Source organism: Megascapheus bottae, chromosome 21 (genome assembly GCF_031878675.1).
Source record: "Megascapheus bottae isolate mThoBot1 chromosome 21, mThoBot2.hap1, whole genome shotgun sequence".
Lineage (NCBI taxonomy): Eukaryota > Metazoa > Chordata > Mammalia > Rodentia > Geomyidae > Megascapheus > Megascapheus bottae.
In genome coordinates, this window is record NC_143529.1 from 29,186,285 (window position 1) to 29,197,516 (window position 11,232).

Here is an 11,232-nt window from a genome sequence, read left to right on the forward strand (position 1 = left end):
CAACTACAGTAACATTAGCTGAAATTCGAGCAGCATTTGGGGTAGGTGACAGCATCCTTTCAAGGTGACCCTTGAGTGTCGCCCTTGACTTTGACAGCGCTTCTAGACCCTTTCAAGCCCTCAAGCATCTTTCTTTCCTCATCAGTTCTACACTGGGGCTTCTGCGGTGAACCCAGACCAGCCTTGGATCTGGCACACAGGACAGGCTATGGAATAGCAGAAGAGGCCAGACCCCAGCAGTGAATTTAGAGAACTCGAGGGAAAGGACTAAAGAGGAGTAGCCAGGAAGGAGCCACTGCCCCGCTGGCTGTGAGAGGTCCTCTGTCCCCAGGCAAAGGAGGAAAAGTGCCCAACTGAGAAAGAAAAGGAAACAGGAGGAACAAGAAATGAATGAAAGAGAAGGAAAAGAAGAAATAGCAGACGCAGTAGTGCAAAGACAAGAAGGTTTGGAGAAAGCGCTGGAGCAGCAGGCAGCACTGAGTGGTTTCAGGACTTTCTAGACATGTTGTGTCATGGAAATGAAACTTTTTTTAATCAATAGGAAATTCGATATGTGCTGTGTATGGCTCCAACCCCTAGTTTCCAGAGGGAAGAAAGGTCTCTTCCCACCAATTCCTGTGTAACTGGAATTGGCCCTGAGAATGGATGACTGGGTGTGAAAGAGACCAGGGCCCATGGGGAACCCAGGCAACAGTGCCACCTGCTGGTACGAATCAAGTATGTCTCCATCTCCAAGTCTTCACCGTGCTAACTCCTAATCTTACGTTCATTCTACTTTTGCTGACAGATACCTTCTCAAGCTTCCAGATATTATTAATTTTCTTCACGCTTAACAACGTCCAAATGGCTTTTGCGCAAAAATGTAAAATACTATTAATAAGGTTAAACGTAGCTGAACAATTACAATGCAGCTGATTCTTAATGCACCTATAAAGACAAATAAAATATTCTGATCATTAGGTGACCTTCAGATTTAACAGGTGATACATTTCACATTTCAGACAATAAAATATAACTATAGTTAAGCCTGGTTTGACAAACTGGATCAAATTAGTTCCTAGTTCATTCTTATTGCATATCTTCTTTACTAAGTTTCAGAATGTATTTGATATTTTGCTACACATAAACTTCCTCTGAGTTATAGGATCACCAACAACTGCACCATAGTAAAAAAAAAATAAAAGCAATATATTAGGAAGGTAGATGTATCTCTTTACAGTTTCATTGATCATAAAAGAGACTATCTTCATGACACATTTTAAACTGTGGGCCTGAAGAGCCAGTTGTATTATTAAGACAATATATAATAATATTGAGACAATAAGAGTAAATACAATCCCCCACATTTATAGGGCTTAGTAATATCTGAAAGCCATCATAAGCATCACCTTGATTCTCCTAATGACCTTTGTTACAGTATCTAGGCTCCAGAGGATTAAAGAGCCTGCCTGGCATATTCAAGTTCACATAAATAGGAAATGCAAAATCTGAGCCTCTCCCACCCAGTCCACTCACCTTTCCAACCCATGATATTACAATTTGAGTTTTTACATTCTGTACACCATAGTAGGTGGCATTTTAAGAGTGTCTTACCTTACAAATTAATTTCATAAGGTACTTGTTCAAATTTCCCGATATTCTTTATGATTTCCATTTAGTTATTTTCACTCTGGTATTGTCTGACTGTCTGAGAGACATTCAGAGAACAGTAAAAAAGAAAGAAAGAAAGAACTAAAGAGAAAAGTGAGAATGATATTCTAAAACTTCCCCAGCTATTCTTTTCTAGCCCTGAAAAATCTCGTCACCATGCATTTTCTGAGCAAGCCCAGCCTACACTTGCTTTTACAAGATTTGTCTCCAGATCTGGATAGTAGCTTTTCATTTGGATCTAAATATTTCAGGTCTTAGAAGATCCAGTTGGGGTCTAGGCAGGTGGCTCAATGGAAGAGCAGTTGCAAGCATTCTGGAAGTCTGGGGGTTGATCCCTAGTACTGAGAAAGAAAGGAGGGAAAAAAGGAAAGAGGAAGCCAGGGGGGGATAAAAGGAGGAAGGGGAGAGAGGAAGGAGAAAGGGAGAAAAGTAGAAAAGAAGAAGGAGAGGAGAATAGAAGAAATCCAGGTGAGGATGGAAGAAAAGGAGGATGGAGAGAAGGGAGGGGAGGGAGGGGAAGGAAGAGTAAAGAGAAGGAAAGCAGGGAAGAAAAGAGGGATGGAGGAAGGAAAGGAAGACAGGGAGGGAGGGAGGGAGGGAGGAAGGAAGTCAGCCAGGCAGGAAGAAAAGTATTATTTGGATGTGATAAACACGGAACATTTTTTTTACCATATATGCAACGAACACCTTATTTAAGCAGAAATGTCCCGTAACATATTTATTGAGTGAACACATATAAATGAATGAATGATGAGTATTTCAAAGGACCTTCAGAACTGAAATATGGTTAAAAGAATCCACATCCTATACCATTACCCAGTCAGCCCAATCTCCAGTAGAGATTATATGCTCAGTAGAGATCTCACACCACCCCCATACTGGGACATTTTTGGTTTGTAGCAAAACCTGCTGTCTCGTAAAAGCATAAAACAAAAACAGGAGATAGAAAAACAGCAAATGCAGAGGGTGTAGCATTCAGTTAACCTGATTTTCTGGCTGCCAATGTTTCTGCTCATTAAACAGAAAAAAAATCCAACACTGCAGATACTTTTCAGAACGCTATGAATTTTCATTCATTGCAAATGCAAGCACATTTGTTTCAAGGCAGAAATCACAGGAGGGTATGGGGTGAACAGGCCTGGCCTAATTTCCAAAGGAGGTCACATAAAAATTAAAAAGCACTAAAGAATAAGTAGTCTGTGCTGTCCAGGGGATAAGCTCTGCAAACCCATGTAAAAAAGAAGGCCCAATTACAAATGCTAATCACGGATGTATAATGCATCCAGCTCATTTGCATACAGCGCCCGTATCCTGACAGATGCTGACCTCAGCATTGGGCTGGGTGCGTGTGTTCCCAGGAAACCTGGCCCTGGCCTGGCTTCGTTGCTGTGTGGCAGTGGTCCCTTCAGCATCTGTGGGCTCTGAACGTTTGAAGTACAAACAATACAGATTTATACATGGCAAGCACTGGGTCTCCCTTTCACTGAGCCTAAGCTCCATTTACTTCTCCACTCTATCCAACTGAATAGAGAAAGCCATTCGTTTGGGGGCTAGATGAAGAATTCTTCTTTTTCTTCTTCACCCCGGATTGGCAGACAATGGGAACGCGTTGGCATCATCTTCCTTGCTCCAAGATCCCCAGGGCCAGCAAGGGACAAAGGGTAGACTCTTGGGTCAGAAACGTCTTCACTTCGGGAGGTGGCCTCCTCTAAGCTAGATGGAGGCTGGCAGGTTTGCAAGTCCCTTGGAAATCTGCTCAGAAAAGGTTCCGAATTGATGAGGGTGAATCCTGTGTCCACATTGGTCTCCGCCTCCAGCTTCTGGAAGCCGTCTTCCTTGAGGGCCTTCCTTCCAGACGCAGGCTTGAGGGCGTGAGAAGGCACAGGCAGTCCAGTGCTCTTGGCTGAGCTGCTGACCTGGGAGGCCCTGACCGGACTCGTCCAGAAAGAGCCATCCACGCTGCCTGCTGTGCCACCAGGCTCCAGAACCTCCAGAGAGCGCGCCTTCAAGCTCCGGCTCCGGCACCTCTGGTTCCTTCGTTCCAGGGTTCTGTGTGCACACCCGGAGGCTAGCCTGGATCCCAGGGTGCCCAGAAAGTTAAGTTCACTATTCTTAACACCAAGTCCTGGACTCAGCTGGACCTATGGGTCAAGAAAGGAGAAAGAAATGGTACTTAGAAAAAAAAATTACCCAAATACCACCAATGGTCTACTCTGCCCCTGCCACACCACACACACCCATGGCAGACTGAGTAAAGTGAGACAAGTCAATGGGGTGACAAGTCAATGTGATTATATCCACTCCAAACAGCTCACTCTCCTCCATTAACTTGCGCACAAGGCTAGACTCTAGGAAACACATGTCTGCTGAGAGATCTCACAGTTGCCACCGTGAAAAGATAGTCACAGCTATTGTCTGATGACCTCACTGAAGGCTACAAATGATAGGCTGCCAATGCACCAAAAAAATTCAAAGCCTTACACGTGAGATTACAGCTGAGATGAGGACTGGAATGAGTCCAATCTTTTAAAATTGCCCGTCGAAATAATGTCATGTCGTCTGGGTTATTCTAAAATACGTGGGCAATCCAGGCAGGCCAGTAATCTGGAATCTTTTAAAAACAAATATCCCTTACATGTTTCCGAGTGTCATTTATGTAGAGTAGAGGCTGGGAATGCAGAACAAAAGAGAAGGTCATTAGAGAAGCTCTTGGAGTTTTAGTCACAGGCATTTTTGCTTTGGTTCAATACTATCCACCTCATTCAGTGTAATTCCCGGCCTGCAGGTAGCTGCCGTCTCCCTCCAGAGGGTGGCGCTCACAAGTGCAGCTTCTGTCCTGGGATTCCAGAGCTCCGTGCCCTACCCCTTACACTCTCTCCCAAAACAGTTCTGGAAAAGATCATTTTTCTCCATCTCGTTAAAAATACGTGGAACAGATTTTGGTATTCAGGACCTATCCATGACTGGCTCAACGCTTAGAAAAGTTTTTTTTTTAAAATAGCCGAGTGCCCATGGCACATACCTATAATCTAATCTTAGGTACTGGAGATGTTGAGATCTGAGTAGCACCGTTAAAAGCCAGTCTGGGAAGTAAAGTCCTTGAGGCTCTTACCTCCAATGTAATACTGAGAAAAAGTGACTAGCATTGAGCACAAAGGGGCTCAGGAACAGTGCCCAGGCCCTAAGTTCAAGCCCTAGGAATGGCAAAATAAGATAAAATAAAATAGCTAGTACAGAAGAACTCTAAATACATATTACTAATCATAAGATAAACATATATATAATACATACATATACATGACATATATATACATATATATGTGTATATATATATATATATATATATATATATAGAGAGAGAGAGAGAGAGAGAGAGAGAGAGAGAGAGAGAGAGAGGCACAGGCAACAATTCTCTGAATAGGATCCAAATAGCTCAAGGAATAAAAAAAATCATTAACTAATGGATTTGCTTAAAATTCTTTGAAGCAAAGACAAATCAATTAGCAGAACAAATAGACAACCCAGAGAACAGGCTAAAAATACTTGCAAGCCATTTCTCACCCAGAAGATTAATACTCAGAATATATGAGTTCAAAACATTGAATACCCAAAGGACAGTTAATCCAACTAAAAAATGGGCAAATGAATTGAACAGTTCTCACAAGTACAAATGGTAAGTAAACATATGATGACATTCTTCACACCCTAGGCTATGAAAAAAATATGAATCAAATTGGCACTAAGAATCCATCCCCTCTCAGTCACCAATCGCCATTGCCAATTCTGGCAAGAATGTAGAACAAAAAAAAAGTGAGTCCTTATACATTGTTGGTAAGACTGTAAGTTAATACAATCACTATGGAAATTAGTATGGAAATTCCTCAGGAAATTACAAATATAACTACAATGGGATCCTGCTATACTATTTTTGAGCATATTTCTCACACAAGGTCAGCACTGTGTATCCATGTTTATAGGGACACTCTACAATCACAAGCTGTAGACCAGTGTCTGGAAAGTGGTTGAAGAAAACGCCATTGAGTCTCAGTAGTGCATTAATCAGCAGCAAAGAAGAATGCAGTGTTGTCATCTGAAGGAGGATGGATGGAGCTGGAGGTCATCGAGTCAAACAAGATGAGCCAAACTCAGAAGAAGAAATAGTGTGTATTTTCACTCATGTGCAGAATCGAGACCAAGTATCCATAATCACAATAGTAATCCTAATAAGAAGATGTAATTGTAAGAAGGGGACTGTTCCGAGAAAACAGCAGGACAGAGGAGGAGCAGTGGAGAGGTGATGGAGGATGAAGATGTGCCAAATACGTTATCTATAGGTATGAAAATGACATAGTGAAACCATCAAATGTTTGAAAGGAAGGGAAAAAAGGGAGGGTGTTATGAAAGGGTAATACACAGGCAAAGCGTTTGGCCAAAGTACGTTATATACATGCATACAAAAATCACAATAACCCCCTTTATCCAACTAATGCAGGCTGATTCTCTTTTTGTAAGACAGAACTTGACTGCTTGTCTTCAGGAGTGAAGTAAGGCTCTCCATTAGTCCATGGCGGTGGGGAAGTTACCAGTGGAGGACGTGCTGACAAGAGCCATGCCACCTCAACCAGTGATGGGTGGCTTGGTGAGGAGCCTGGGGAGGCAGAGAAGAATTTCCCAGAAGACAGCCCTTAATTCTCTTGGCAAAAGCATCAAGTGTCAAAAAGAGGGGATCGAGGTCTGGCTTCAGAAGCAGGAACATAAATGTTTGGGGAGACTTTGGGGGCCCAAAAGAATGGAGGCTCTGCACAACATGAGGGCCGGACAATCCTGAGAAGATGGGGCTCTTATCATATTACTCATGGGTTCCCCTTCATCTCACACCCCCAGACGTGACTTGACTTTACAACAAAATGAGTGATTCCGAAGAAATATCATGTAAACTTTAAAATAAGAATAAATAAGGTCAGGGCCCGGAGTTTGGCCTAGTGGTTAAAGTGCATGCCTAGCATGCACGAAGACCCAGGTTCGATTCTTCGGTACCACATACATGGAAAAAAGCTGGCAGTGGTGCTGAGGCTCCAGTGGTAGAGCTCTAGCCTTGAGAAAGTCCAAGGATAGTGCTCAGGCCCTGAGCCCAAGCCCAGGACTGGCAAAAAAAAAAAAAAGAATATATAAGGTCATATGTCCTGCTGCACAAATGTGTAAACACATATACATGAGGGCATAGATACATAGGATGTTGTTGTTTGCCAGTGATGGTGACATTAAATTCTGGAGACTGAAACTATAGGAGAAACCTTAGACACGAGATGTAATGGGCATCTAAAGGAAAGGATGTGTGCCCATCTTTTCTGGACCATAGGTAAACAATTCTGAAATCTTTTACTATAGAATCAGTAGGAGTCTTGCTTCATTGACCAAGAGACAGAATTGAAGAGAAGGATAACTTGTTTTAGCTTGTTATTACTTTATTTGATAGAGCTGAAAGGGTTTTCTAATCATTTCTCAAGGACTGAAATCTTGGGATATTTTCCTGTTCACACTGTGAACATATTTGTATGCCATGGCTACTGGACCACAATTGTCTCTTCTTTTCTTTCTTTCTTTCTTCCTTTTTCTTCCTTCCTTTCTTTTTTGATTTCTTTCTTCCTTTCTTTTTTTATTTCTTCCTTCCTTTCTTTCTCTCTCACTCTCTCTCTTTTTTTCTTCCTTCCTGTCTGTCTGTCTTAGCAATACTGGGGTTTGAAATCAGAGTCTTGCACCTGTTAGACAAGCATTCAATCATTTGAGCCACACCCCAGTTTTCTTTTTTCTTTTTTTTTTCTGCCAGTTCTGGGCTTGAGCTCAGGGCCTAAGCACTGTCCTTGGACTTTCTCAAGGCTAGAGCTCTACCACTTGAGCCTCAGCACCACTTCCGGCTTTTTTGTGTGTATGTGGTATCAAGGAATCGAAGCCGGGGCTTTGTGCATGCTAGGCAAGCACTTTAACCACTAGGCCAAACTCCCAGCCAAGTTTTCTTTTTTCTTCCTTTCTTTTTTCTTTTCTTTTTTTGCTTTAGGATGTTTTTAAAACAGGGTCTCCCTTTTGCCCAGGGCCAGACTTAACCCCCCTCTTGCCTCCACCTCCCACATAGCTGGGATTCCAGGTGTGAGTCACCACACCTGGCCTATAATTGTTAACCACATAGACTTCCAGGCCTGAGAAGCACTTGCTAACTGTGTCTTAGACAACAGAACTGAGCTCTGAACACCTGTTTTCTCACCTGAAAAACAGGAAAAATAGTAACAGTGTAAGTTTTCATAAGGATTAAAGAAAATAGTTAATTTCATAATTCTAATGTAGGTCCCCATCTTACAGATGTGTTTTGTGTCAGAACACTTCCTGTAGATAATCACTTCCAGTCTAGCAAGATGCCGACGGTCCGCAAATAAAAGAGTCAACACTGAGCTGATAGGGAAACTGAGGCCAAGCTCAGTTGCCACATCCCTGGTATAGTTAAACAAACTCACGCACTGTGTCTAATTCTACTCATGCTTTGATGGCTACAAAAGGAGGTATAATTTCAAGATTTTCTTTTTAAGGGGTTCTAGTCATCTAAGTCGACTGGAGATTTTAAAAAGTGACAGTGATATGAACTGTTTGAAGATGATAATACTACAACACTTAACCTTTCCCAATCGCAGTCTCAAATGGACGTCCCGTAGGTCCAATGGGGAAAAAATGTTGCTGCTCATGACTTGGACAAAATATGGGTAGTTGTGTTCAGTGCAATTCTCAGGAGAGAGCACTGTCTGACTCCATTACAAAATGTTCCTCACAGATTCTAATATGAGTTAAGGGGCACCGATCTCACTAACACAAAACAAAAACCCCAAAAGCCTCCTGGTGTGCAGATAGGGAAGTTCTGACTGGGTGATGAACTTGCGCCCAAAAAGCAACTCATGTCACTGTCAATGTTTTTAATCTGGGTCTTAATGTGGGTTATTTGGACTGGGGTTCAGCTGGGTGGGAAAAGTTTGAAACCATCCACAAGGCCTGGTGGGTATCACGCCTATAATCCCAGCTATTCAACAGGTTGAGATCTGAGGCCAGCCCAGGCAGAAAAGTCCATGAGAGTCCTATCTATCCCCAAGTAACCACCAAAAAGCGACAAGTGGAAGTGTGGCTTAAGTGCTAGAGCAACATACCTGCAGCAGAATGGTGTGACCATCGTAGTCCTGGGTCTGCCAGCGGGTGCGACTGATGGGAGCACAGGGGTTGGGCAGAAGAGGCACGAGCTGGCCGATCTCTTGAACCCTGAACTGCAGCACAGAAGACTCTTTGGGGTCCGCTGACATTCCTGGGGGCAGTTGCTTCAGGGAGAGCTGCAGGGAGAAGCTAGGGGTGGCGTAGAGCACAAAGAAGCAGGCGTTGGGCTTTTGCTCCGTGGCCTCTCTCTGCAAAATCATCCCGTAGAGTCGGACGGCATCCTCGTAGTTATCAAAACTGCAGCAGAGCGTGAACCTGAGGAGTTCTGGGCCGTCCCGGCCCCGCCTCACAGTCCACGGGGGCATCTGGTCGTCCAGACTGTACAGCTCCTGCTTGACAGGGAGGTAACGACAGTACCTCCCCTGGGCCACCTGGGTGGGGAAACCCTGCCAGGGGGGACGCTGCAGGGAGTCCTCAATACGAAGCAGCCTCTGCTGGCCCAGACTTTCATTCAGGAAGAGCAACACAGACGTCCTGGGGAACTCACAGCGCCTGGGCTGGCACTTGCCAGGGCATTTCACAGATCTCACCCGCTCAGACACCTGGAAGAGACGCACCTCTGGACAGATGTCATCCAGGAGCTGGTCTAGGGCCTGTTGAAGAAGCCAGCCATGTCCAGAATCAGCAAGGAGATGAACTGTCATAGCCAAAGGCTCCTGTGTCTCCTCCATAGCAGGTCAGGGCAGAGGTTTCCAAGAGGATCTGAGGAGTGGAGATCCTGCCAAGCCTTCAACCGCCAGCAAGGCTTCAGCTACAACAGCTGGCTCTGAGCAGATCCCTGAGCAAGGGAATGTCACACAAGTCTGAACTCCACAGCTCGGGCTGGGCACACCAGAGATGCTTCCACGTCATCCAGCCTGTGCACAATGGAGCTGCTTGTTTGGCTTTTTTCAGGCATTCCCCAGAGTTTCTGTTTGACCTAAAAACCTATAATCTTGAGAACCTTGGGTGGTTCTTACAGACAGCTCAGTCAAGGAAATGACCAGGCAGAGAGAGGAACAGGAGTGGGCCCTGTGCAGCTGATAGCCATCTGTTTAGTTGAAAAGACAAACGTCTGATAGACGCACAAAGAGCTCTGATTTCCTAGTTACATATCCGGGTGCTTCTGGTGGCTGGCCAGGCCACAAAGCACAGCCACTGCTCCAAAACCATTCCCCACTCTGTCCCCTTGCCAAGCCCCCCTTTCCCTTTGTCACATATATATATATATATTTTTTTAGTAATTTATGCTAGCGCATGAAGACAAGATATTTTATCTAAATAACTTCAGCCTCAATGAAAATTGCTTGCTCTAGTGAATGAAGCGTTTAAGTGTACTAAAGAAAAGGTCGTGAAAGTAAGAATCAAGTCAGCTATTCTGTATGCATTTCATGTATATTCTTTCTTTTCTTTTCTTTGGGTGGGGTTTGAACTCAAGACTGTATGCTGTCTCTTAGCTTTCTCACTCAAGGCTGGCTGGTACTCTATCACTGAAGCCACATCTCCACTTCTGGCTTTTGGCTGGTTCACTGGGCATAGGAATATCTGAGATTTTTCTACCCAGGGCTGACTTTGAAGTGCAGTTTTCAGATCTCAGCCTCCTGTGTAGCTAGGATTACAGGTGTGAGTCATAGGACTTCCAGGCATGCACATTCTTGAGAAGGGAGAGTGGTTCATTGTTAATAATAATTACTTATACCAACTGAGAATCTACTGTGTGGTCATAAACTGTTCTAAAACAGTTATAGAAATGTATATCATCGTCCAACAAACCTACAATGAGGTTATTGATAGGGAATTAGGACATAGAAAAGTTAAGTCCACTCATATTATTACAGTATTTTACCTTGCTATCTGATATAGTGTGTATATGTTTATTTCGTTACTTGAAATCGGATAGGGAAGGGGGGAAAACAAGATGAGGGGCAGGGGTGGGGGGAAGGAAATAGGAACCAAAACATGAGAAAGGGTACCAATGTTTGTGAAGTAATACACCTTCTATCTGATGAATATAATGTAACCCTTCTATTAATTGCAATAAAAAATATATGAAAAAGAAGAAAAAAGAAAGAAAAGTTAAGTCCAAGATTTCACAATAAAGGAGTGGTTAAGAGAATATTTGAACCCAAGACCTGAGAGACTCATATGCTGTACAGCCAGCTCCTTTGGGTCAAGGAAGTTCTACCTTAGGTTTTCCTTCCTGGGGGTAAAAAAAGAATGCCAGGGGCCGGGAGTTTCGCTTAGTGGTAGAGTGCTTGCCTAGCATGCATGAAGACCCAGGTTCAACTCCTCAGTACCACATACGTAGAAAAAAGCTGGAAGTGGTGCTGAGGCTCAAGTGGTAGAGCTCTAGCCTTG

General features: G+C 43.6%; 1 protein-coding gene across 1 annotated transcript; it reads right to left on the reverse strand.

The window, feature by feature from the left end:
- Window positions 1–2,362: 2,362 nt before the first annotated feature.
- On the reverse strand, window positions 2,363–9,696 carry Fam124b (family with sequence similarity 124 member B). The gene is made up of 2 exons (XM_090354402.1): window positions 8,835–9,696; window positions 2,363–3,791 (listed from the first exon to the last, which is right to left on the reverse strand). The coding sequence occupies exons 1-2, from the start codon at window positions 9,564–9,566 to the stop codon at window positions 3,201–3,203; spliced, it is 1,323 nt and encodes a 440-aa protein (XP_090210528.1). The 5' UTR covers window positions 9,567–9,696; the 3' UTR covers window positions 2,363–3,200.
- Between the last annotated feature and the right edge of the window lie 1,536 nt (window positions 9,697–11,232).

What these genes read in the sequence shown, in the direction of transcription:
- Fam124b (XM_090354402.1), bottom strand. Translation starts at nt 9,566, where the DNA reads ATGGAGGAGACACAGGAGCCTTTGGCTATGACAGTTCATCTCCTTGCT. An exon ending in GTCACACCATTCTGCTGCAG is followed by an intron (nt 3,792 to 8,834) that starts GTATGTTGCTCT and finishes CTTGACCCATAG; the next exon opens with GTCCAGCTGAGTCCAGGACT.